The 27958-nt window shown below is 42.8% G+C and overlaps 1 protein-coding gene across 1 annotated transcript; it reads left to right on the plus strand.

The window, feature by feature from the left end:
• Window positions 1-758: 758 nt before the first annotated feature.
• LOC308262170 (U6 snRNA-associated Sm-like protein LSm6) lies at window positions 759-956 on the plus strand (the record flags this gene model as incomplete). Its single annotated transcript, XM_080694589.1, has 1 exon — window positions 759-956. The coding sequence occupies one exon, from the start codon at window positions 759-761 to the stop codon at window positions 954-956; it is 198 nt and encodes a 65-aa protein (XP_080550715.1).
• Window positions 957-27958: the final 27002 nt, after the last annotated feature.

Below are 27958 nucleotides of genomic sequence, written 5' to 3' on the forward strand. Positions count from 1 at the left end.
CAGGACATCAAGATAAGCAGAAGGAGAAAAAAATCCAGCTTTAACCTACTTTTAAACTGTCCTGAATATTTTGTAGCTAAATTCTCAAAAGTGCCCATGATTATTTCCTTGAGGTAAATTAGAAATAACTTCAAGATAAGATAGCAAACTAATAAAAAGCGATTTAAAGGTCTATGACTAATGTTAACAAATATATAAATATTGTTTTCATATCTGGAAGCCTAGGTTCTGAGGTTTGCTCAGGGATTCTGCCGTCATCCATCATGAGGAACTCAGACCATGGCGGGTTACATACCCTTCTGAACGTTGGCTTTATTGTTCAATGAGGACTCTTTCAGCTTGGGTTCACCATCTGTCATTGTGTATAGTAACAATGTCTATTTCATGGAGTGGCCAACACTAACACATTAAATAACCCTTGCAATTACAAATTGTGCTTTGCCAACTATTCCTCTGATAGAGGACTAATATCTAGAATATACAGAGAACTTAAGAAACTCAGTGCTAAGAAAACAAATAACCCAATCAAAAAATGGACAAGTGAACTAAATAGACACTTCACAAAAGAAGAAATTCAAATGGCCAATAAATGTATGAAAAAAATGCTCAACATCACTGGCAATCAGAGAGATGCAAATCAAAACTACCCTGAGATTTCACCTAACTCCAACTAGAATGGTAATCATTCAAAACACAAACAACGGCTCGTGGGGCGCCGGAAGTCAGGTTTGTGGATCCCGGCGGCGAGGATTTTTAAAATGAGTCTGCGGAAGCAAACCGCTAGAGACTTCTTAAAGCAAATCATCGGACGGCCAGTTGTAGTAAAATTAAATTCTGGAGTGGATTATCGAGGGGTCCTGGCTTGTCTGGATGGCTACGTGAACATAGCCCTGGAGCAGACAGAAGAATATGTAAACGGACAACTGAAGAATAAGTATGGGGATGCCTTTATCTGAGGAAACAATGTGTTGTACTATATCACGCAGAAGAGAAGGATGTGAAGACACCAAGGGAACACTTCCTCTCATAGCTGAATATGTTTTTTATAATTTTTTCCTAATTTTTGCTTCTTTTGTGATAAAAGTATTCTCTTTTCATAATAGTTGGTGATTTTTCACTGACATATGAGTAAGACAAATATATGAAATTGTGAATTAAAAAAAAAAGCACAAACAACAACAGACGCTGGCGAGGATGTGGAGAAGTGGGAACTCTAAGACATTGTTGGTGGGATTGCAAATTAGTGCAACCACTTTGGGAAGCAGTATGGAGAATCCTCAGAAGAATGGGAACAAATCTACCATTTGATCCAGCAATACCACTTCTGGGTATCTACCCAAAAGGAAGGAAACCAAACTACCAAACAAATGTGTTTGTATCTATGTTCATAGCTGCACAATTCACAATTGCCAAACTATGAAACCAGCCAAGATGTCCATCGACAGATGAATGGATCACAAAACTATGGGATAAGTACACAATGGAATTTGACTTAGCCATAAAGAAGAACAAAATTATCTCATTTACAGAGAAATGGGTGGAACTGAAGGACATTATGCTGAGGCTGAGATAGGAGGATCGCAGGTTTGAGGCCAGCTTCAACAATTTAGGGAGATATGTAGCAATTTAGCAAGGTTCTATTTCAAAATTAAAAATAAAAAGCTGGGAGTGGTGGTGTATACCTGTCATTCCTGTACTCAGGTAGTTGAGAGAAGAGGATCATAGATCCAAAGCCAGCCTCAGTAACTTAGCAAGGCTTTCAGCAATTTAAAGAGACCCTTTTACCAAATTAAAAAAAAAAAAAAAAAAAAAAAAAAAAGAAGAAGAAGCTGGAGGTATAGCTTGGAGGCAGAATGCCCCTGGGTTCAACCCCCAGTAGTTGCCCTCTCCTGCTTTACACCTTCCCCATCTCTCCATTTCTCTTTTCTTTTTTTCTTTTTTCTGATACTGTGGATAGAACCCAGGGGCATTCTACTTCTGAGTTTTGCCCCCAGCCCTATTTTATCTTTATTTGAACCAGGGTCTCTCTAATTTGTAGATGGCTGCAAACCTTCCATCCTCCTGTCTCCGCCTCCCAAGTATCTCCTGTTTCTAAAGATGATCCCTCATCTAAGAAGATGATTGGAGACATAATCCTAGTATACAAAACAATGAACATATTTTTGAGTACTTTTTGTTTTTAAATACATTTATATATCTCTGTGTTTCTTGCTCCCTCTTCTGTCCAAACTTTGGCTTACTCTAGTTTTTATTTTTTTTCTCACACTTTGAAGGCCATTGTGCAAACCTGGGGCTTTACTGTTTAAAAGCCATGCTAAGGCTGGGAGTGATGGTGCACATTTGTAATCCCAGCCCTTGGGAGGCTGAGACAGGAGGATCGCACAGGTTCGAAGCCAGCTTCAGCTACTTAGTGAGGCTCTCAGCAACTTAATGAGACCTTGTTTCCAAATAAAATACAAAATAGATCTGGGAGTGTAGCTCAAAGGTAGAAAGCCTCTGGGTTCCATCCCCAGCACCACACACACACACACACACACACACACACACACACACACACACACAAAGTCTTTTCTAAGCACTGACTATAAAGGGAACAGCTGAAATCATCTAACACATCAGTAATTTTAATCTGTTTGCAGGCATTTTGAAAAAAAGAATTTATAGAAAAATTAATAAAAAATAAAATAAAAGCTGGGTATGGTGGCACACACTTGTAATCCTCATACTTGGAAGTCTGAGATACGAGGACTGAAGGTGCATGCCAGTCTCAGCTACTTAATGAGGCCCTCTGCAACTTAGTGAGACCCTGTTTCAAATTAAGAATAAAAAATAAGTTTGTATTGGGAGGCTAAGACTGGAGGATCGCGGTTTGTGGACAGCCTTAGCTACTTAGCGCGGCCCTCCGCAACTCAGTGAGACCCAGTTTCAAAATAAAGAGTAAAAAATTGGGCAGGGGATGTAGCTTGGAGGTCAAATGTCTCTGGGGTTAATCCCCAGTTCAACCAACCAACCAACCAACCAACCTCAGATAGGAAAAGAGCAGGAGCCAAAAACATATTCCCATTCTTGAAATACAAGGTGAAGATGAATCGGAACCAGGGAACAGTGGCTCAGTCCACCCACACGGACAGTAAACAAGTGATTATAAGATGATGATGATAACTCTTTTTGTAAGTGCAGAGGGCTGATCAAAGGGCAGAGAGCTGATCATTAGTGAAACACTGTCAAGAAATCCTTTAAAGATCACTGGGCAAGTCGGGCGTGGTGGCGCACGCTTGTAATCCCAGCGCTTGGGAGGCTGAGACAGGAGGATCACTCAGGTTCGAAGCCAGCCTCACCTGGTTTAAGAGACCCTGTTTCCAAATAAAATATAAAATAGGTCTGGGATATAGCCCGGAGGTAGAAGTTCCTGGGTTCCATCCCCAGTACCACCAAAAAAAAAAAAAAAAAAAAAAAAAAAAGATCACTGGGCAGCAGGGCGTGGTGGCGCACACTTGGAATTCCAGCATTTGGGAGGCCGAGACCAGAGGATCGCGGTTTGTGGACAGTCTCAGCTACTTAGTGAGGCCCTTCACAACTTAGTGAGACCCTGCTTCAAAATAAAGAATAAAAAATAGGGCAGGGAGTGTAGCTTGGAGGTCGAATGCCCCTGAGTTCCATCTCCAGACCTGCAAAAAAAAAAAAAAAAAAAAAAAATCACTGGGGCCGGGTGTGGTGATGTGTACACCTGTAATCCCTGTACTTGAGAGGCTGAGACAGGAGGATCACAGGTTGAGAACGGCCTCAGCAACATAGTGAGACTCTCAGTGACCTAGTGAGCCCCTGTCTCAAAATAAAGAATAAAAAGGTCTGGGGGTATAAGTTGGAGGTAGATTGCCTCTGGGTGCAATCCTCAGCACCAGCACCACCACCACCACCACCACACAGAAGTAAATAAATAAAATAAAATAAAAATAAAGATCATTTGGTCTCCATTTACTCTGATAAGGCTGCTGGCCGTCAAGATGACGTAGGTGCTACCAGGTGAGAGGATGGCCGCAGTTTTCAGGCATAATGGGAGCATAGCATTCACTGTAGAGGACCTAGCCACATCCAACTCTGTTTAGACCTGTAGGCCACATTTCAACCTACATTGGACAGTATAGCTTGATTTTTAATTATTTTCTGTTTTCTTTTTGCTTGGACAGAATTCAGACAACTTTTTAGAGGTATTCGTACTGGTATTTTACATAAACAACATGACAAACTAATCCAGTTAAGGATATAGTTTAGGGAGAATTTATTTATTTATTTATTTATTTATTTATTTATTTATTTATTTAGTGGTACTGGCGATGAAACTCAGGGGCATTCTACCTCCGAGCTACACTCCCAGCCCAATTTTTTATTTTTTTATTTTTGAAACAGTTTTACTGAGTTGCAAAGGGCCTAAGTAGCTGAGGCTGGCCACGAACCGTGATCCTCCTGTCTCAGCCTCCCAAATGCTGGGATTACTAAGTGTGTGCCACCACGCCTGGCTGGGAGATTTTAAAAGCATAGATGATTTTTAAAAATAATTATGTCATGTCCTCTTTAGACTCTTCACATTAATTTCATTATGTCTGATATTAAAATTCCCACCTTAAATTACTTTTGACTAACTTATGTCTTAGACATCTTTTCCGACTTCTTGTTTCAACCTTTTAGCTGGATTTTGTTTTTATGATCTCAGTCAAGGGTATGAAGACTACCCTTGTCCACCCAAATTGACGTTTTCACTCTTTTACAGTGGTTGTATTGTCATGGGGATGTTGTTGCCTATCCAGGGAGGGACTGCCTTTCTCAGCCTCGCCTAGCAGCTGTGAGCCGACATTCACACCAAGGGAATGTGGGTAGAGGGGATTTCTGTATGTGCTGTCTTGAGTTGTAAAATCTTGCTTGAATAGTCTCCATGCCTTTCTCCTTCTTGTGAGTCAGAACTTAGTTGTGCCTTTTCTTAGCTTCGACTATGTAGGAGAAGACAGTACTATGAAGGGTGGTGGAGAGGGAACCTGGACCGCTGGATGACTACATAAAACAGCCCACTGGCTTGGAGTGTTCATTTTTTCTGTTGTATTGTGTTTTGTAGGCCATTGGATTATTGTTTTTTTTTTTTTCATTTCCATTAGAGTCTTACTCAATGACATGTGTCATGCAATCTGTTCTATAGTAGATTTTTGTCTGCTTTTCTGTTTCCTAGTGACTCGTGACCATTAGATTCAAAGTACCTTGAAGAATGAGGATAGGACTGTACACCACACTAGCACTGAGCATATGCCTTTATTAAACAATAATTTTCTGAGTCCCTACCTAATGTCAAGAGTTGTGCTATTTGGTGGGTGATGGTGGAGGACGAGCAGAAAAGTTTTTCACTGTTTATTATTGTGGGGAGGTGGACATTAAACAAAATCAACATAAAATTATCAACCATGATAAGGGGAAGCAGAGGGTGTTTTGAGACTTATTTATTCATTTTGTGGTACCGTGAAGCGAACCCAGAGGCATTCTACCTCTAGGCTACGCTACACTTTCAGCTCTTTTTACTTTTTATTTTGAAGCAGCGTCTCCCTAATTTGTGGAGGCTGGACTTGAACCTGCGGTCTTCCCGTCTCAGCCTCCTGAGTACTGAGAGTACAGGAAGATCGCATTTGAGTCTTGGCATTCATGGAAGGGCTTTGATCTAGTTTGCTCTTAAAACATTACTCTGGATTCTGGGTGGAGGACAATTACAAGGGAGAGATGGTGGCAGGCGTGGTGGTGCACGCCTGTAATCAGCATTCGGGAGGCTGAGACAGGGGGATCATGGTTCACAGACAGCTCAGCTACTTAGGGAGGCCCTCTGCAACTCAGTGAGACCCTGTTTCAAAATATCAATCAGGAGCAGTCCAGGCCAGAGATGACAGGGGTCTGGAAGAAAGTAGGAGCCTTGGGGATAGAGGCAAGCGGCCAGACTCACGATCCAGTCTGGAGGCTGAAGCAGGAGGGCTTGGTGAGGGGTGGTGGGGAGGGTGTGGAGTGTACCCACAAGTCCTTTCCAGTTGATTTATTCATTTCCTCTATCCATTTACATGGGGGAGGACAGCTGTCACAAGTCCCTCTTTCTTTTGTGGTTTTCTCTTGCTCCACAGAGGCCTAAGCTTGGTGCATCCCTCATGAAGTCCACGCTGGGTTCTCTTGGGCCAGTGGGTTTTCCTTTTCAACCAGATGAACAGTTATGCGAGAGAAAAGACTGCACCGCTCCCATCTCCCTTCATAGGTGGCATTCTGTACAGTTCTGGGCCCAAAGCAGATACTGAAATTCATTTTTGAAAGACACTTCTTTTGAACACTTCATAAAATGTGTATTTTTTCTTCAGTTTGGACAAAAAAGACTATTTTCTTCTAATTGTGTCTTTCAGTTTTTAGCCCATTGGTAAGTTACAGTATATTTGGTATATCAATGACACCTTTGCGTTAACTTTTCATTTGCTTTTTGATTTTAGTCTGTGATGCAATTGAGTTGTGGAGTGGGGCATGGTGGCACATGCATGTAATTCCAGTACTTGGGAAGCTGAGATGGGGGGATTGCAGGTTCAAGGCCAGCCTCAGCAATTTAGTGAGGCCCTCAGCAACTTACGGAGACTGTTTCAAGGGGAAAAAAATAGAGCTGAGATGTAGCTTGGAGGAAGAACACCCTTGGGTTCAACCCTCAGTACTAATACATACATACATACGTAACTAAGTAAGTAAATCGTGGGACCAGTATAAAGCTCAGGTTCTCCAAGCTGCACCCCAGCCCTATTTTATTTTGATTGGAAACAGGGTTTCACTGGGTTGGTAACAGTCTCACTTGTTGGTTGCTAAAGCTGTCCTGGCCTGTGAACCTCTGTCTCAGCCTCCCAAGTACTGGGGTTACAAGTGTATGCCACCTCACTTGGCCCAATTTTTTAAATTTGGAAATAAGGTCTCAGCCAGGTATGGTGGCACATAATTGTACTTGATTTGGGAGGCTGAGACAGGTGGATCACGGGTTAAAGGACAAACTCAGCAACTTAGCGAGGCCCTCAACAACTTAGTGAGACCCCGATTCAAAACAATAAAATTAAAATAGGACCTGGAGAATGTTATGCTAAGTGAGATTATATGAGAACACCAATGCCAATCTCAAACCAAGTATGGGAAGGGGGCGGCAAAAAAAAAAAAAAAAAAAAGCTCGAGTTCATCCGGCCCTGGATTTCCTATCTGGGAGGCGAGAGCTACTGAGGAACACATGGAAACATTTTGCACATGTTTTTCTCTTTTGCTTCTGCAGTAAGACATTTTCCTAGCTGTGCTTTGGATTTTTCCCATTCCAGTTGCGAAATTTCCACATGGGATTTGGCCACTTGGTGAACTGCTGAGTCTCTGCTCACTCTGGTCGGCGTCAGCTGTGAGATCTTTGATATCGTCCTGTTTCTCTGAGCCCGACTTCCCCGCCCCTCTCACAGGCTTCCTCGCCTTTGTTCTTTCCCAATATTTTGTGGTCACAACACATGAGCTTTTCCTTTCAACAGTTCTCTGTCCTCGGGGAAGCACTCCATCTTGTGCCTGGCTTTCCATCTTGCCTCCTGCTCCCCAGCTGTGACTACTTCAGTGTGAATCAAAACGCCCAGGGCATGGGCTGCTTTTCTCTAGTTTTGCCTGTTTCTCATCTTTCTCTGCCCTGACATTGTTTCAGATATAATTTTTAAATTCAGCAACCTTTTTTTTTTTCTCATTATTCTCTTTCTTAGATGCCAGTTCCAGCCTGTCTCTTTAAAAGAAAGCCATTTTTGTCAATTTCTTTCTTTCTCCCTTTTCTATCTGGCAATGTTGAGATTGCCACCACTCTTGACAGCTGCTATTCAATATGTCATTACTCAGCCTTGGAAGTAATTTTAGAATGTTGTGTGCCCTGACTCTGGAACACTGTGTCCTGATGGTGGTACATCTGAAGGTGGGAATGACCCAAGGAAGAGTCTGTGACATTTGTACAATGCCTTACAGTTTGCAGGGGACTTTTAACCACGTGATCTTGCTAAGTGCTCACAATAAGCCTGTAAGGATGGCGTGGTGTTATGGTTCCTGTTTTAAAGTCAAAGTTCTTGAAGATCATAGTTAGATGTTTTGCAGGTAGCAGGTGATAGAGCCAGAGTCTGAATTTACTTTCAACTTTTGTCTTTTATAATACAGAATTCTACATGTTTGACATTTCAGTTTTAGCTAGGATAGACACTGCAGGTTGAAGGCACAGTCAGATCCAGGAACTCAAGCAGTCTTTCTAGCCTTTCTCCTGTCTGGTGCTACCTTCTTCAGTTGATGTTCTCTTTTTCCAGGCTCTTTCTTCCCTTGGGGGCCAGTGTGGTTTCCAGCATCTCTAAGCTGATATTCTCCCATTCAGAGGAAAGGCTATCATGGCTCTTCTGGCAGAAGTACAGAGCTTGCTTCTCATTGTCCCTAATGGGGTTATATGTTTATCTCTGGACCAATCACTGTGATCAGAGGCTTGTGATGCTCTGATTGGACGGGCCTGAGTCATGTGGCTTCTCCCAAAGTCAGAGATGTAATCAACCCAATAAAAGATTTGGCAGGATAGTGGAGAAGTGGTTCTCAGAAGGAAATTGAGTATTGTCATCAGAATAGGAGAAATGCAGGCTGGGCAAAGACAAGAGATGTCCTCTGTGCTGGATATTTTCTATTTTTTTTTTTTTTTGGGTCTGCTCACTGCCCTTTTTTTTGTATCACAGGGATACTTGTATAAATTGTATTTTTTTTTGAGAATCTTGCTATATTGTTGAGGCTGGCTATGAACCTGTGAAACTCCTGTCTCAGCCTCTCAAGTAAAAGAATTGTAAGTATGTTCCACCATGCCTGGCTCTTATAAATTGCATTTATTTATTTATTTATTTATGGTACTGGGGATTAAACCCAGGAACATTTTACCTCTGAGCTCCACCCCCAGCTATTTTAGTTTTATATTAAAACAGAGTCTTGCTAGGTTGATGAGAGAGTCTCACTACTTCCTGAGACTATCCTGGAAATTGTGATCCTCCTGTCTCAGCCTCTCAAGTGCTGGGATTACAGGCGTGTGCCACCACACCCAGCTTAAAACTGCATTAATCGATGGCCCGGCTCAGTGGCACTTGCCTGTACTCCTAGTACTTGGGAGGCCAAGACAGGAAGATTGCAGTTTCAAGGCCCGGCTCAGCAACTTAGTGACACCCTGTTGCAAAATAAAAAATAAAATGTGCTGGGGGCATAGCTCAGGAGTAGAATTCCCCTGGGTTCAGTCCCCCAGTATAAAAAAAAAATGCACATAAATAATAAAATAAAATAAAAATGAGTTGCATTGATGGGCTTCCTTTCCCTCCAGCTTCCGATTGCCTTTGGTTGGTGGAGTGCTCTGGCAGATTGAGGCGAAGGAGAAGCGTGAGGAGGGGTACTGACTTCACCTGTCCCTTCCCTGGAAGGTGAATCTGCAGCCTGAAGTTTATTGCTCCCGCCAGGCACCAGCCAGGCAGTTAAGATTGCTAACTGCTTTTATTGCCCATTCAAGCCTAGGTAGTAACACCCCTGGGGGTATTGCTCATTCTCTTTTACACTTCGCCAATGGTTCCCTCTCCTGTGCACACATTATTGAGACTGGCATTGGTAATTCTGTATAGGAACATCATATGAGTGGCTGAAGTGTTTCCATCATCAGATCTCCCTCTCCTAACCCGTGCCCTCCCTTAGACCTCATCTATCCCTCCACTAGCATTTCTCCTCCTTTGTCTGGAGTCCTTTTTTTTGGTGGTACTGGGGGTGGAACCCAGGGGCTTTCTACCTCCGGGCTATACTCCCAGACCTATTTTCTATTTTATTTGGAAACGGGGTCTCACTAAGTAGCTGAGGCTGGCTTCAAACCTGTGCGATCCTCCTGTCTCAGCCTCCCAAGCGCGGGGATTATAAGCGTGCGCCACCACGCCCGGCGAGTCTTTTTATTTTTTTTAACCCCAATTTCTCCCTAGGTTCTACATATGAGGGAAAATATATGGCCCTTCATTTTTTGGTAACGGACTGATCTCATTTAGCATAATATTCTCTAGTTTCATCCATTTTCCTGCAAACAACATTTTTGTTCTTCTTCGTGGCTGAGTAGAATTCCAATCTGTGTATGAGTTTAATGATGACGTCAGCTGCCCAAAAGGCAATGCATTCACCATCTCTGCAGGTATTCAATCAGACATCTCTAGTGACATCCATTTGTCAGGGTTTTTTGAGGGGATTTCTTCATGGAGAGATGATGGGCTGAACTTGAGGGTCCCTTCCAATTCTCTTCATGTAGGAATATTTTTCATTTCCTCTGTCTTCTGGGGCCATTGTTTTCCCACTGTCTGGGAGACCTTTAGGTGCTAGAACCAGGGGCTGTGTGTGCATCTACTGAGGCTTGGAGTCTGTGTTGTTTGCATTGGTTTCCTGGGTTATTCTGGTTGCTAGGTCCCCCAAGCACCATCTGGTGCGAAGGTCACAGATTAGAAGTGATGAGCTGTGGTTTGGTATCTTATCAGTTATGTATTAGAGACATTAAAAGACTCACCTTTACCTTTGCCAACACAGACTGGCAAGTGTCCCTAAGCAGAAGCCAAGAAGAGGTAATCTGATGGTGCTCAATACCAGAAACATGATAGTGTCTTGACAGGTTTGAAGGACCAAGCCAGTGGGAAGAGAGTGTATGTGGGGACTTCTGCTAGACACCCACTGGAAGAAGATAGAGCCAGTAGGAGTCTGCAGTCTCATGGCACCCAGAAACATGACAGCTTGGGGAAGGAATGAGACTCCTGTTGTTAGAGAAATTCAGACAGAGAGTTTTCTTTTCTTTTCTTTTCCTCCCTCCCTCCCTTCCTTCCTTTCTTTTTTTCTTTATTTTTTATTTGAAGTACTGGGGATGGAACCCAGGGGAATTCTACTCTGAGCTACACCCCCAGCCCTATTTTTTGTTTTTTCTTTCTTTATTTTTTTGCGGGTCTGGGGATGGAACCCAGGGGCATTCACCTCTGAGCTACACTCCCTGCCTTATTTTTTATTCTTTATTTTGAAACAGGGTCTCACTGAGTTACAAAGGGCCTAAGTAGCTGAGGCTGGCTGCGAACTGTGATCCTCCTGTCTCAGCCTCTTAAATGCTGGGATTATAAGCGTGCACCACCACGCCTGACACAGAGAGTTTTCTGATAAGACTCTAGGTCAGGTCCTTCCAACTCATGAATCCCTTGGAGCTTAAAGGAATTCAACAAAACAGGCCAGAGCATGAGATGTTCCTAAAGATCAGTTGCCCAAAAATATTACCAGTGGTCCACTCTTGACTGAGAACAGGTCCTTTTCCATGGTAGGAGCACAACAGTAGCTCACATAGACTGAGCTTGTAGAATGTGCTAGAACTCATGTGTGTCTCAAATGTCTTTATTTTCTACCTCACAGTGATGGTAAGAGCCAGGTGCTCACTGCTATGTTCATTTTGTAGATGAATAAACTGAGGTCCAGGGAGGTTAATTCAGTACCCAAGACCACACACATAATAGCGATGCCACAGTCTGAACATGAAGTCAAATCCCAGAGCTCACACCTTTCCAGGTTTATATGAAATTAATTAGTTAGGAGAGAGAGTCCTCTGGCATGACATTTTGCTTCATAAATTGCTCCTTGTGGCTAACACATTGACCTAAGTCCAGATGTAATATGAAAAGTTCATTTTAGAAGCTAAAAGTTTGAAAATTTAATGAAGACAAGCGGCCCCTTTTAGAAAAATTCATGGTGATGTATGAAGTTCTGGCATTCAGTCTGTGGTAACCCTCTCACTGCAGGAAGTGGTTCTGGCTGAAATAGAAACTCACCTGCATTTTAACCTGTTGAGTAAGATATCTGAGATATCTGCAGAGCATCTACCTCGGACCTGCTTTTTTCCCCCTTCCTTCTTTCCTTCCTTCCTTCTTTCTTTCTTTCTTTCTTTCTTTCTTTCTTTCTTTCTTTCTTTCTTTCTTTCTTTCTTTCTTTCTTCTTTCTTTCTTTCTTTTCTCTCTCTCTCTCTCTCTCTCTCTCTCTCTCTCTCTCTCTCTCCTTTCTTTCTTCCTCTCTTCCTTTCCTTTCTTCAGAACTAGCGGTTGAACCCAGGGGCATTCTACCTCTAAGCTACACCCCTAGACCCATTTTTTATTCTTTCCCTTGGCTCTGAGGAAAAGCTGAGGAGGGTGTGGCAGACACTGAATTGCTGCAGGCCTGGAAGCATTTGAGCTACATGATGCAAGAGAAACCAAACAAAACACAGACAAAAGCCACAGAGAACACAGTTGGAGCCTCTGTCTCAGAAAGCACAGTCCCCACCAACCCCAGGCTGCTGCTGGTCCCAGCCCTGCCCTGAGAGCTTGGGAAAAGCATCTTGGAAGAGGCCTCCATGCTGAAAATCCTGATTCCTCAATATTTCTGTGTTAGTGCTGAGGGCTTAGTTATTCTCACCAGGCATGGTGGCGCAGGCTTGTAGTCCCAGTATTTGGGAAGCTGCGACAGGAGGATTACAGGTTTGAGGACAGCCTCAGCTACTTAGCAAGGTCCCTAGGTTCAACACCTTTTGTAATACTGTGGATAGAACCCAGGGGCATTCTACTTCTGAGTTTTGCCCCAGCCCTATTTTATTTTTATTTGAACCAGGGTTTCCCTAAATTGTAGATGGCTGCAAACCTTCCATCTTCCTGTCTCAGCCTCCCAAGTATCTCCTGTTTCTAAAGATGATACCTCATCTATGAAGATGATTGGAGACATAATCCTAATATACAAAACAATCAATATATTTTTGAGTATTTTTTAAAATAAATTCTATATATCTCTGTGTTTCTTGCTCCCTCTTCTGTCCAAACTTTGGCTTTCTATAGTTTTTTTTTTTTCTCTCACATTTTGAAGGCCATTGTGAAAACCTGGGGCTTTACTGTTTAAAAGCCATGTTAAGGCTGGACGTGGTGGTGTACGCTTGTAATCCCTGTGCTTGGGAGGCTGAGATAGGAGGATCATATAGGTTCGAAGCCAGCTTCAGCTACTTAGTAAGGCTCTCAGCAAATTAATGAGACCCTGTTTCCAAATAAAAATATAAAATAGATCTGGGAGTCTTCCCCAAAGGTAGTGAGCCCCTGGGTTCTATCCCCAGTACCACCACCACAACAACACCCGCGCTATTATTGATAGTTTCTGCCTCATCTCTCTTTATTGAGGTGAAGTTCACATCACATAGAGTTAGGCGTTCTTCGTGTACAATCCCATGGCATTTAGTGCAGTCACAGTGCTGTGCATGTGTCTCTATCATGTTCTGAGATATTCGAGTCATCCCAGGGTAAAAACCTGTGCCCAACAACCAGCTACTTCCTACTCCTGCCTCCTCGCAGCTCCACACAATCTGCTTTCTGCATCTATGGATTTGCTTTTTTGGTATTTCATGTAAATAAAACCATATAAAATGTGACCCTTTCTGTCTGGGTTATTTTACTTAGCTTTTTTTTTTTTTTTTTTTTTTTTTAGGTTCATCTAGGTGTAGGTATGAGTCAGTATTTAATTCCTTTTTTTTTTCCCTAGGGATTGAACCCAGGGGCATTCTACCTCTGAGATACACCTCCAGTCCTATTTTATTTTTTATTTTGAAAGAGGATCTTATTAAGTTGCTGAGGACCTTGCTAAATTGCTGAGGCTGGCTACATACCTATGATCTTCCTGTCTCAGCTTTCCCAAGTACTGGGATTGGAGGCATGAGTTACCATGCCTGGGATTATTTCCTTCCTTCATAGCTGAATAATAGTCTCTTCAATAATATATTTGTATCACAATTTGTACATCCACTCATTTGTTATGTATCTTGGATTTGTTTCCATCTTTGGGCTATTGTGAATAGCGCTGCTATGAGCATTTATTTGTTTTGAGTACTTGCTTTCAAGTGGGTATATACCTAGGAGTGGAATTGCTTATTTATATGCTAACTTTATGTCCAACTTATTATTTTTTTTTGCGGCACTGGGGATTGAACCCAGGGCACTCTACCTTCAAGCTACACCCACAGCCCTATTTTTTATTCTTTATTTTGAAACAGGGTCTCCCTGAGTTGCATAGGGCCTCACTGAGTAGCTGAGGCTAGCTGCAAAACCGGATCCTTCTGCATCAGCCTCCCAAATACTGGGATTATAAGCGTGCACCACCATGCCCGGCTGAACTTTTTATTTTTTTCAATTTATTTTTTTTGGTACTGGAGATTGAACTCAGAAATATTCTACCTCCAATCTACATCCTAGTTCTATTTTTTAAAATTAATTAATTAATTAATTTTTACTGTTTGAAACAAGGTCTCACTAAATTTCTGAGGGCCTTGCTACATTGCTGAGGGTGTCCTCGAACCTATGCTCCTCCTGTCTTAGCCTCCCAAGCACTAGGATTGTAGGAATATACCACTACGTCAGCTTTATGTTTAACTTCTCGAGAGACAGACCACCAACTTGATTTCCTGTGGGGAGCCATTAAGGCTTTCTCCTAAATTAATGTCTCTGACTCAGCTGACTGTCCTTCGCCCAGAGTCAACAAGGTTTGGGGAGAAGATCAGGTGGTGATGGCACGAGGGTACTGATTAACCTATCTGTAATGTATGTGTTTTGTATTGGTCTGTATTGTATTCCGGTGGTGATAGCACGTGGCTGTTGATTGACTTGTGACTGTATAAATACCTCTGGAAAAACCCAGCGTCGGTGCAATAGAGATTGACCCAGAAACGAGCGTCGGCAGTGGCACAATAAAGAATACTGACCCAGGCGTAGTCGTCGACCAGTAGGAAATATTGACCCGGGAACAGGGGTCGGCCAGTAGAGATAGTAGGCTGGCGGCTCCCCCATGTTAGAATTAAAAATTCTTCATCCTCACGCCTCTCTTCAGAACCCGTATTTTTGCCAGTTGGCTTTGGCAATTTCCCACAGCACCTGCACCATTTTAAATTCCCACCAGCAATGTGTAAGGGTACCCGATTTCTCTACATCCGTGCTGACACTCATATCCAGGTAAGCTCTTTGGTAAAGTCATTTTGGACCTGCAACCTGGTTTCGTTCCCTTTGTTTCTATGCCCGGCCACTTACATTCATGCTTGGCTCAGTGCTGTTCCCAAGGTACGACTCTGCATTTGTGTGAGAATGTCTTCCACACAAGAAGACATTTGAGCTTTCCTAGCAGATAGTGCAAAGAGAGTGTATGAAAACCAAGAATAAAGAAGGGAAATGTTGGCTGGGTGTGGTGGCGCACGCTTGTAATCCCCGCGCTTGGGAGGCGGACAGGTTCGAAGCCAGCCGTGCTGGCGTAAGAGACCCTGTTTCAAAAATATAAAATAGGTCTGGGAGTGTAGCCTGGAGGTAGAATGGCTTCCAGGAACCCCAGTACCACAAAAAAAAAAAAAAAAAAAAGAAGGGAACTGTTTTGGTTTCCACGAGCACCCATTGTAAGAAGCTGGGCCCCTCCCTGGGTGTACCAACTGCCTGTTCTTGGATAGTCTTTACCCCAAGGGCTACACCAACCGTTCCAGCCACTTGCCGAAGGCACCTTGAAGTTATTTTTTTGTGCTCCATTCAGAGTGCCCCACCCACCCAAGAGCCTGCTATTTCTGCAGGAAATGCGTTTGGATTGTAAATTGGGGGTTCCCTCCCCACTCAGGCGGTTCATTTGACTCAGAGAGAGGTGAACACAGACCTCAGTGTGACGCGCTCGCCAGGTCTGCCAGGCCAGCAGATGGCTGGGGCCGGCGAGGGCTAGCCTTCCCATTGCCATCTGCGTGAACTTTCTAATTGGGAATTTCTTCTCTTCCCTCACACGCCATTCCTCATGCTAATAGGTCAAAGCCAATGTCAATAGTGTCGACAGATGGTCCAGTTTTCAAAAAATTATCAGAAGTGTTCCTCCAGTTTTTGTCATGAAAGACATTTACTCAACTCGATTAGAAAATTAAGAATTGAGGAGTTTAAAAAACACAATTTTTTATTTATTCTGTGGTACTAGGGATTGAACCCAGAGGACATTCTACTTCTAAGCTATCCCCCCAGCCCTATGTTCTATTCTCTATTTTGAAACAGGGTCTCACTAAGTTTTGGAGGGCCTCGTTAAGTAGTTGAGGCTGGCCTTGAACCTGTAGTCTTCCTGTCTCAGTAGTTGAGGCTGGCCTTGAACCTGCAGTCTTCCTGTCTCAGCCTCCCAAGTATTGGGATTACAAGCATGTGCCACCACGTCTGGCTGCCCAGCCATATTTTTAATTTTTATTTTGAAACGGTCTTGCTAGGTTGACGAGAGCCTCACTACTAGCTGACGCTGTCCTCAACTCATGATCCTCCTGTTTCTGCCTCCCAAATACTGCGATTACAGGCCTGTGCCACTGTGCCTGGTGAGACTCTGTTTTAAGATAAAAAATAAAATAGGGGTAGGGTGCAGCTCAGAGGTCTAATGCTGCTGGGTTAAAAAAGGACAAAAATGTGGGCAGGGTGTCTTTTTAATTTCATGAGGAGGGCTGGGAGTGTAGCTCAGTGGGATTGTGTGTTTAGCATGTAAAAGGCCCAGTATGGTCCCCAGTACTCCTCAAAATTATTTGGGGCCATGGTTCGGCAGGCCTGTCCAAGGAATACTTAATGACCCACTCATTATCATTAATGAACGTTCCCAGACTTAGCGAAGTTACATGTTAACCTGTATAATTTTCAAATAATTTTTGTTTAGTAGAAAAGATAACCCTAAGGCTGGGGTCTGTTGCTCTGTATTCTTTAACCGGTTTTGTATGTAACCTAGCAATCTCCTCCTAGCATTGTTCCAAATGCGTAAGCAGACCTTAAGCTTCAAAACACTCTTTGAGCCTCATTGTTTTGTTAGCTCTCCCTAACTAATGAACTGAATAACACCTTTGATAATAATTCATTTTTTACTTGTCTGAGTCATGCTTTTAACCTTCCTTCCTCCCTCCCTCCTTCCCTCCCTCCCTCCCTCTCTACCTCTCTCTCCCTCCCTCCCTCCCTCCCTCCCTCCTTTCCTCCTCCTCTCTCTCCCTCCTTCCCTTCCTTTTTTTCCTTTCTATTACTGGGGTTTGAATTCAGGGGCATTCTGCCTCTAAGCTATACCTCTACACCTCCAGCCATTTTAATTTATTTTTTATTTGTATGCACTGGGGATTGAACCTAGAGGCATTCTAACTCCAAGCTATACCTCCAGTCTAATTTTTTTTTAAATTTCTTTATTTGGAAAAAGGGTCTCACTACATTTCTGAGAGCCTTGCTACATTGCCAAGACTGGCTTTGAACCTGTGATCCTCCTGTCTCAGCCTCCCAAATACTGGAATTACAAGTGTCCACCACCATGTCCGGCTTTCCTTTTTATTTTTATTTTGAAACAGGATTGTACTAAGTTGCTGAGGCTGGCTTTGAACATGTAATCCTCCTGTCTCAGCCTCCCCAATTCTGAGATCACAGGTGTGTGCCACCATGCCCGGCTCCCTTCCAGTGTTTCTTCTGCTCCACAGTCAGAAGCTCCGGGCCTGGTGCTTCTGGTGTCTCTGTGCTGGCCCACTCCAGACAGCCAGCTGGTGAGTCCTTCACTCCCAACCTCTTTTAATCTCCCTCTCTTGAGAGCAAGACTTCTGTGCTCACAGGTTCTAGGAGTTGGATTTGGGGTCACTTCTTGCTTCCTGTTGAAATCCTTTCTTCTGCCAGTGTCTATGAAACATCTGTCTGTTCTGGCTGGAGATGAAATTCTGGGCACATTTTTTACCCCAAAAGAGCAATTGCACATTGTCACATGAAGAGGTGGCTTCAGCCCAAGTTGACTCTGAGGGGTAAGTGAGCCTGTGAGCTCAATCATATCAAGACTTTGCTTGAGAGTCCACCTCCTGTTGTTGGCTTCCCAGGTAATTTTTTCTCTTGGTCACTCACCAGCAATGTGGGCCATTCTTTCCCCTGATGTATATATTTCTTCCTGCAGCTCAAAATAGAATTTTCTGGCAGGTGGGCTCACTTTGTTACTTCTTCCTTCTCTTCCGCTTGTCTAAAAGCCTTGCCCCCCTTTCTTCTAGTTCTGGGTTTGTTTACACTTCTCCTTCTTCCTACCCTTGAGATTTACATTACCATTTCCTGACTTAGGCTGAGGGAAGATGATTTTCATTTGTAAGACTTCCTTCTTGTTTTTATAGGCCTCTCTGTTTCAGTAATGGCTTCTCTGAGGTATCATGCCTCCCAGCTCCTGGAAATCTACGGCAGATGGGGCTCACAGCTGAGCCGGCTCCACACCCAGAGGTCCCATCTGCCCTGGGGAGGCTCACGCTCCCTCACGCTCCCTCCAGCCGCTCACCCAGGCTGCTGTCATTGGGAGGAATCGGTGTCCTCCATTGTCTTTGGGGTGAAGGTCTTATGAAGCCTGCTCTTCTAAGGTGCTTAAAGAAGCCGTGGCCTCCCCTCTATTCCTCAGGTTCCCAGAACCTTGTAATGGTCTCCTCAGTGGGAACAGAGGCTGTCTTCAGGTCTCGCCAGCAGCACTTTCCCACCGCGGGCTTTTCAGATCCCTGCGGGGGCCTAGGACAGTTGCTGGGAGCCACTCAATCTGCATTTGATGAATATGTGAGTGATCACATGACTGGCTTCTCCTTTGGCTCTTGGGGCCCACTTTGGCTCAGGTCTTAATTGGTTGGTTCATATATTGCTTTCCATTGATCTGGTTCTGCTGTTTTTATTATTTAGAATATTATGAGAAAATCAATTTAAGACATTTCATATCAAATATAGATGTTGGTATATGGAAAATCTGGAGTCATCCCATTTTGAAAATTCTGCAAAACACAAATTCCATCTACATTGAGAAGATTCCAGATACACATGACAGGTGTCTTAGGAGACATGTCGATTTTTCTGACAACCCTGCCAGGATCTGTGGTGTGCCAATGCAAAGATATCAACAATGGAGTTGTGATGTTGCGTTCCTGACTATAGACAAATTAATGCCATTGCGCTGTTTGGTTACTTAATAAAGAACAGAATGGCATCTTTCCTGCATAGAATAACTGCATGCTGAGAGACGAGAGTTTCCTCTTTGGACTTAGACTGAGGAAAGATTATTTTAATTTTCTCCTCCTTTCCATTCTGTTCTCAAGCTGTTGTTGATGGGATCGACGTTTCCCCAAATGGGATGACTTGAAACAGAAATAAAATCATTCTCAAATGAGATACATGGGAGCAAGAACAGCTCTGGAATGCGTTCTGGCGATCAGCCACAGGCCAGGAGAGCGGGGCAGCGGCCTGTAACCATTCTGCCGGTCTTCAGCCTCCTTCTCCATGCATGTGTGACTCTCCTGTTTTAATGCAGGGGAAAAAAGCCAAGTAAACATTGTTAAGCATGGATTCTTCTTTTTCTTATCTTTAAATAATTTTGTCTTAAAATAAGATTATGCACAGTATATGTGCAAGAGAATTTTGGAAAATTTTACAAGTGGAATTAGACAATCTTAAATCCTTTATGAACCGAAGATGTGTACACAAAAGCAAAAGGGAAGGATGGGAGTTTCTCTAATCATCCCAGGGTGTGGGCAGCTGGGACATAAAAAGACAGTAAGTTTGGAGGGACTGAATGAAAGTCATAGTTTCAGGAAATTTATGACACCACTTCTTTCCACTTGAACACTGATATTTTTGGTTAAGAGGAGCAAAGAGCTAGCACTGGAAGAAAAGACAGAATGAGATGTGACGTGTAGTGTGTTAAAGAGACTTCAGAGGTCATTTTGTCCAATCTTTATTTCACAAAGGAAATGGGTACTCAGGTCGAATGACTTGTCCAAGGTCAGTCAACAACTAGATGGCACATCCTGGGAATGAATTGATTTTCCTCTTCAAAACACTTGTATTCCTACTGTGTATGACTCATATGTCCCTCATTAAACTTTAACATGGACCAAGTTAAAGGTTTGGGAGAATCCAAAATGCTTTGACTAAAGAGCCAGAGAACTGCAGAGCAATTTATAACTCCCTGACCTTGCTTTATAAGTGTGGAAATTGCAGCTAATTTTGTTTAAAATATGCCAGTCTCTAATGAATAGCTTAATGGTAGACATATATATACTAAAACGTGTGTGTCATTCTATTAGAAAGGATTGAAAGCTCCCAAGGACATCTTAATTATTCCAGTAGGCTTTTGTTGTAATTGAAATTTAGGGGGGCTCTATTCTTCACTCAGACTCACATGAAATAAAGACACTTAAACTTTACTGTCTAGTATCTGAGATTTTGAATATTTATCATCTTGGCAAATGTCATTGTGAACATATATCTAATTGATACACATTATTACATTTAGTTTTTTTATAAAAATTTGAGGGTATTTTTCTCTATTTATTTTTATTTTTCTCTTTTAAAAAAGGTTTTGTGCATCATGTCCTCTAAAGATTTTTTTCTGGCATTTTCTAATTTTTTTCTCTGTCCTTTGGCTAACTTGATTCTTTACTTCTTATTTCCCTAGTCCTTTTCTAACTTTACTATTTGATTTTGAGTGGTCAAGGGTCTAGTTTTTTGTCTAACTTTATTACATCTTAAAGATTCACTTTTTATATTATATATATATTATATAATATGAAAGCTATCATTCTAATAATTTTTTTTTGGTGGTACTGGGGGTGGAACCCAAGGACTTTTCTACCTCCAGGCTATACTCCCAGACCTATTTTATATTTTATTTGGAAACAGGGTCTCACTAAGTTGCTGAGAGCCTCACTAAGTAGCTGAGGCTGGCTTTGAATCTGTGCGATCCTCCTGTCTCAGCCTCCCAAGCGCTGGGATTACAAGCGTGCGCCACCACACCCGGCCCATTCTAATAATTTTTAAGTGTATAATTCAGTGGCATTAAATACATTCACAGTGTTGCACAGCTGTCATTAATCATTTAAAGAACATTTTTATAATCCCAGACAGAAACTCTGTACCCACTGAAAGGTAATTTTCCATTTGTTACCCTTTCCCTTAGCCACTGGTAACCTCTATTTCATTTCCTTATCTCTATGGTTTTGACCATTCTAGCTTTCTCACATAAGTGGAACCATACAATATTCTTCCTTTTGTGTCTGATTTATTCCAATGAGCACAAAAAGAATTTCATGGCTTTTTAAGCCTGAATAATACTTGATTGTATGTATATATCACATTTTGCTTTCTATTCATCTGTCAATAGACATTCGAGTTGTTTCTTCCTTTGGGCAATTATGAATTAAGCTCCTATGAATGCTGGCATCCAGGTATCTGTCTGAGTTCCTGCTTTCAATTCTTTTGGACATCTCATGTGGTTCTGATGGGATGTCCCCAGTGACTTGTGATGCTCAGCATCTTTTCACGTGCTTATAGGCCATTTGTATATTTCCACTGGAGAAATGTCTATTCAAGTTCTTAGCTTATTTTTATTTTCTGTGGCCATTTTTATGTTGTCGAGTTACAGAAATTATTTATGTATTCTTTACATTAATTCCTTACCAGATAACAGACTGTACAAATATTTTTTTCTATTCTGTGAGTTATTTTTTCACTCATTTTATACTCTTTTGATGCACAAAAGCATTTAAATTTATCTATCTACCTATCATTTATTTTGTGTGTGGTACTAGAGATTGAACCCAGAGGTGCTCTATCTCTGAGCTATACCCCCAGCCCTTTTTAATTTTATCTTTCTTTTTTACTTTGAAACAGGGTCTTTGCCAAGTGGCTAAGACTAGCCTTAAACCTGCGATCCTCCTGTCTTAGCCTCCCAAGTACTGGGATTATAGGCGTGGGCCATCATAGCTGACTCAAAAGCTTTAAATTTTTTTTTTTTTTTTTTTTTTTGGTAGTACTGGAGATGGAACCCAGGAGCTTTCTATCTCCGTGCTACACTCCCAGACCTATTTCTATTTTATTTGGAAACAGGGTCTCACTAAGTTGCTGAGAGCCTCACTAAGTAGCTGAGGCTGGCTTTGAGCGATCCTCCTGTCTCAGCCTCCCAAGTACTGGGATTACAAGCGTGCGCCACCACGTCCGGCAAATGCTTTTAATTTTCACAAAACCCCATGTATGTTTTCACTTGTTGTGTGCACAATGCTTCATGCTTTTTAAGGGTCCAGTAGGATGGTGACTCTGAGCACTGTGACGTGTCAGAGGTCATGAACAGAGGTGACGGCTCTATTGCTATGATCCCTAGGCAAGGATATACTGAGTTCTGCTCCTGGGGCGGTAGAAGGACCTCTTACCTGCTCATGCAAAGGAGGCTGCCTAAAACCTAACAGAAGATGGTCACCTTATTCTCAGGTCAATGATCCACACCCCTCAGCACCAAGGACCCAGCAGGAAATACCCAAGTGTGGCATTGCATTGGATGAGTGCGAAACAGCACTGGGGGAGAACCACGGCAGTGTGGCTACCTGGCCAGACTCAGGGCTGGACGGCTCACGTGGAAATCCTGGCTTTGCCACATCCTCACTGCATGACCTCAGTCAGGCAAATCACTCAATTCTTTCTGCTTCTGTTTTCCCACAGGTAATGTGGAGGTAGGCTTGTTGAAGCATTTTGGGGGTTAATATACAGAAAGTACTTGAAATAGTGCTGAGCATATTGCAAGCACTCAACAAATGTTCTCTAGCAGATTAATGGATTCAAATATGCAAAGCATTTAAAGAAGTACCTGCTGCAGCCAGTATTATTCCCAGCGCATGACATTCAAATGCAAAGTTCTGAAAGAATTTTAAAGAAATGAGTGCAGACCAAACAACATATTTCTATGGGCCAAAATTCAGTTCCAGGACTGCCAGTTTGCAACGCCTGAACTGAAACCAGAGAACTTTGTTAAGTCTCCCAGTTAAACTTGTTTCTAAGTGTGCTTCCTCTGGCTCCATTGGGACCTTGTCCCACCTCCTGTCCCCTCTCCTCATCTCCACCTGAAAACTTCTGAAATCCGAGATTCTGGGAAGCTACCTGGGTTTTCTCCTCCTCGGTGTCACAAACTCTCTTTTTTAAACCTATGCTGCATCAGGATTTCTTTTTATATCATCATCACCTAATGAAAGGACACATTGTCATTTTACCTCTGAGCTAAACCCCTAGCCTGATTTTATTTCTTATTTGGAAATAGGGTCTCAGTAATTGGTGGAGGTCCTTGCTAATGTGTCAACGCTGGCTTCGAACCTGTGATCCTCCTGTCTCAGCTCCCCAAGTAATGGGATTATAAGCATGCACCACTAGGCTTGGCTAAGAAAAGGTTTGTTATGGCTCACGGTTGTGGAGGTCCCAGTCCACGCTCAGCTGGCTCTGTTGCTGTCAGGCCCGTGGTAAGTCAGCACTCACATCTGGAGTACGTGGTAGAACAAAATCGCTTAGCTCCTCAACAGGGAGCAGAGAGGGAAGGGACCAGGGCCCCCAAATACACTTTAAGTGCATGCTCCCAACGAGCCACTAGGCTCCATCTCTTAAAGGCTCCACTACCTCTCAGTATCATCACTCTGGGGATAAAATCTTTTAATGGACCTGTAGAGATCATCGAAGGTCTGAACAATAGCAGACTTACTCTATATAAAATCAATATAGGCCGGGCGTGGTGGCGCACGCTGGTAATCCCCGCGCTCGGGAGGCAGAGACAGGAGGATCGCGCAGGTTCGAAGCCAGCCGCGTGCGCCGGCTTAGGAGACCCTGTTTCCAAATAAAAATGTAAAAATAGGTCTGGGAGTGTAGCCCGGAGGTAGAAGGGCTTCCAGGAACCCCAGTACCACCAAAAAAAAAAAAAAAAATCAATATACAGACTTATTCTATATATAGTTAATGCAAAATTAGTAGTCATTAGCTCTGTTTTAGGTGCTAGAATGGCAATGTCAAAGTGAAGGTCTACTAGGATTGGCTGGAGCCCAGCCTCTGACTTGATCCAGCCCTTGGATGAATCTCTCGATTGGCTCTCCCACTCACTGGGATGGGCCCACTGTGGGGGTAATGATGACTGTGTGGTGGATGTAATCTGATTGGAGAGTAGTATGTCATTTCACGAGATCTGTCTCTTTGCTATTATGATATAAAATGTGTGATACATATATTGTCATGAAGCAAATACAACCACGATTTGTCCCACATTATTATATGTGTTTCCCCATATATTATATTTCACATTCAATCATGTTGGAGACAGTTGGGAAAATGAAAAGGCTTTAGAGCTTTTATTCTGACTATAAAAATGATAAATGATCATTATAAACAATTCAAGAAATACAGAGAAATATAAAGAAGAAAGAAAAACAGCTCCAAATTCTGTCACCCAGAGACAAATACTGTTAGTATTTTGATGAGCATCCTTCTAGATATTTCTCTATGTATATATATTATCTCCTATCTAAGAAAGCAGGAAAAGCTAGGTGTGGTGGCACATGCTTGTAATCCTATTTCTTGGGAGGCCGAAACAGGAGGATAGCAGGTTTGAGGCCATCCTCAGCTACTTCATAAAGCCCTCTGCAACTTAGTGAGACTCTGTTTCACAATAAATAATAAAAATAGGGCTGGGGGTGTAGCTCGGAGGTAGATTGCCCGTGGGTTCAATCCCCAGTGCCGACAGTAAATAAATGAATATAAATAAATAAATAGGAAAAAATAAATGCGGCATTTTCTTCAGTGCCTTTGCAGGTCCTCTGAAATGCTCAGATGAACTACTGAGCAATTTCCATACTGACCTATTGAAACAACAAAGAAGAATATTTGTATAATTATTTGTCCACCTGCGTATTTTTTCTCGGTATAAGCTACTGTTGGATTTACCAGTCAGTTTTTTAAATTTTTATTTTTATTTATTTTTTTTGGTGGTACTGGGGTTCCTGGAAGCCCTTCTACCTCAGGGCTACACTCCCAGACCTATTTTATATTTTTTTATATTTGGAAACAGGGTCTCTTAAGCCAGCAAGGCTGGCTTCAAACCTGCGCGATCCTCCCGTCTCAGCCTCCCAAGTGCGAGGATGACAAGCGTGCGCCACCACGCCCGGCTACCAGTCAGTTTTTAAAAATTCCTTATTTTCTGCATTGCCCCCATATTAAGGCTTCCTTATTTTTTTTTAGGTTTTTGTTATTTTTTTTAACTTCCTGGCTACATTCTTAGTCTTGCATTATGGCAATCTAAACTGAGTCTTGTTTTCTGATCTTTCATTTCCAACCAGAAGCAGCTCAGGAGTTTCTACTAAATAAACCTCTTTCTGTATGGTTAACTTTTGAAATATGGAGACAATAGGGAAGGCAGCCGACCTCCTCACAGGGCAGCGGGCTGTAACAGATGGTGGTTGGTTTCCTTTTGTTTTGGAAGCTTGAGGCAAATAAGCATAGCATCTGGGATGGGATCCGTTAAACTTAAGGAGAGAAGAAAAGAATTTGAGTTTTTCTGCTGGATGGAGATGTAACGGTTCACTCTAAACGTCACCACTGAAGGAACAGCTTCCCTCTGCAGAAGCTCGGGATTTTGCTTAGTGTTTTATGTGGACTGTGGACTAAGGAGCCTGACATTCTTAACAGCTTTCTCTGACCTGTTAGAACAGGAAGTTTCTGGAAATCATATTTCCCTTGTTGATTTATTTGGTGTGATCAGTCTGTTCAACCACAGGCCCCACAGTCTCCAGTGTAAATCACTACTACTCTCACTGACATGCTCCGGGAGGGAGGACGGGGATGGCGCAGGATGAGGAGGGAAACACACTGGGTGATGTGTGCACGTATGAATGTCTCACTTTGAATCTCCCTGCAGTGTATAAATACAATGCAACAATAAAGTATAAAAAAAGAAAAGGCACAGACTGTAACATTGGAGAAGGGCCCTCGAAGTCCCTTTCTGAGCTTTTAGTTTCTGGGGGAAGGGGACATAGGAGCTTGTAGGAGAGGAGTGTGGGTAATCAGGACAGTAGGCACTCCCTAAGGGTCTCAGTGTACCAGCTATTTCCTAATGTGTGTGCTAGCTAGCATGCCGATATATATATATATATATATATATATAATTTTTTTTTCAGTACCAGGAATGGAACCTAGGGACATTCTACCTCTGAGCTACACTCCCAGCCCTATTTTTTAGTCTTTAATTTTTTTTTTTTTTTTTTTTTTTAGTGGTACTGAGGGTGGAACCCAGGGGCTTTCTACCTCCAGGCTATACTCCCAGACCTATTTTATATATTATTTGGAAACAGGGTCTTACTAAATTGCTGAGAGCCTTACTAAGTAGCTGAAGCTGGCTTCGAACCTGCATGATCCTCTTGTCTCAGCCTCCCAAGTACTGGGATTACAAGCATGTGCCACCATGCCTGGCTCTGTTTTTATTTTAGATGTCTGAATACTATTAGTATTATTATGGCTGCATACTCCCGCCCGCAAGCTTGTGCTCTCATGTTATCCTGCCCGCAGAACAGTCTTGGGTATAAATACAGAATGCGGCAGTAGCACTTCCTGTGCGGTCTTCTCTTTTACTCCTGATGACCCTTGGTTTCACCTTAGCTCTTCTTTTAAAGAACACATTCCTCGTTGATGAGTGCCCTGGCAGTCAATCCATGAGCAGGATTTAGTACTTCTGATGTGCCTGTCACTACGTTAGCATGCAAAGGCTGGGTGGAGCTTGTCCTCAGAGCCCTAAAACACCACTTCGTTGCCCCCCCCTTAGCTGTTCCAAAGCCTTTAGCAGCTCCCCATGACCACTGGTTTCCCAAGCAGATTCCTACTACATCTTCTGGCACTCTTTTACAAACCATGGTATAGACTAACGGGGATATTTATCACTCTTCCTCAAACACACTGGGTACGTTCCTTCCTCTCTGATGGTTCCTACCCTCTCCTCCATCTTTACCAGCCTGATCTCCCCAGCTTTCCTGAAAATGTGATGAGGACCTCTGATGTTTGCTTATGCTGCCCGCTCTATAGACTCCCTTCCTCCCTTGCCTCGCTGCTCATCACTAAGTAGCTGAGGCTGTCCGCGAACCTCAATCCTCCTTTGTCAGCCTCCCAAATGCTGGGATTACAAGCATGTGCCACCATGCCCAGATTTGTCCCATTAATTCGATACCTTGCATTACCTTGTGATTTTCTACGTTGTCCACAATGGTATCAGAAACTTCTGGAGTAAATTTGGTTTCCATGTGTTCAAGCATCCACAGGAGGTATTTAGTAGATATTTTGTGGAGGGTAGTGATGATGAGGCCACAGCTAGTTCTGATTAGGGGATCACATGAGCAATGCAAAGATTCAGGGGAGATTTGGGGGTGATGTACGGAATCAATAGAATTTAGAGGGTGTGGACAGCACAGAGACAGGCTAATCCTGTTGAAATAATCTGCACCAGGATGAAGATAATAGCAACGGGAACAGGGAGGATAGAACACATCTGGGAGATACCTGGAAGAGAGAAGCAGCAGGATTGAAGGGAAGATTTGGCCACAGGGATGACAGAGTACAGCCAGAAATAAATTCTGAGGTCTCCAGTCTATAGAAAATTGAAAGAATGCTGGATAACTGACAGAGATAGTTTTGTACATGATTTTGAGAGGATGTAAGTAATAAGGGAAGGACACTAAAGGAAAGAGGCAGCAGAAAGATTGTATAAAAAGAAAAGTGGAAGTTCATGGCCTGTACCAAGGATCCATCCAAGGACTGGCCACTGTTGGCCAAGGTTGCATCTAGAATGCACATGCCATGTGAACCAAGAGAGGGCAGAGCGGATTCTATCAGTATCGGGGAGAGTGAAGACTATCAGACAGAGAAAACATAATAGGGCCCGGGACTGGATGCTTCAGATGGTGGAAGCCAACCTGTGGGGAACTGGTGGATAATACTACCTGTAGAGGAAACTGATTTAAAGCAGCATCTTGGCTAGTAGCATGTGCAAGTGGCAGGCATCTATTAGTAGGAGCTCCTGGTTTAGAAACATTTAATTA

Source organism: Muscardinus avellanarius (genome assembly GCF_963383645.1).
Source record: "Muscardinus avellanarius genome assembly, chromosome: 4".
Taxonomy (NCBI): Eukaryota; Metazoa; Chordata; class Mammalia; order Rodentia; family Gliridae; genus Muscardinus; species Muscardinus avellanarius.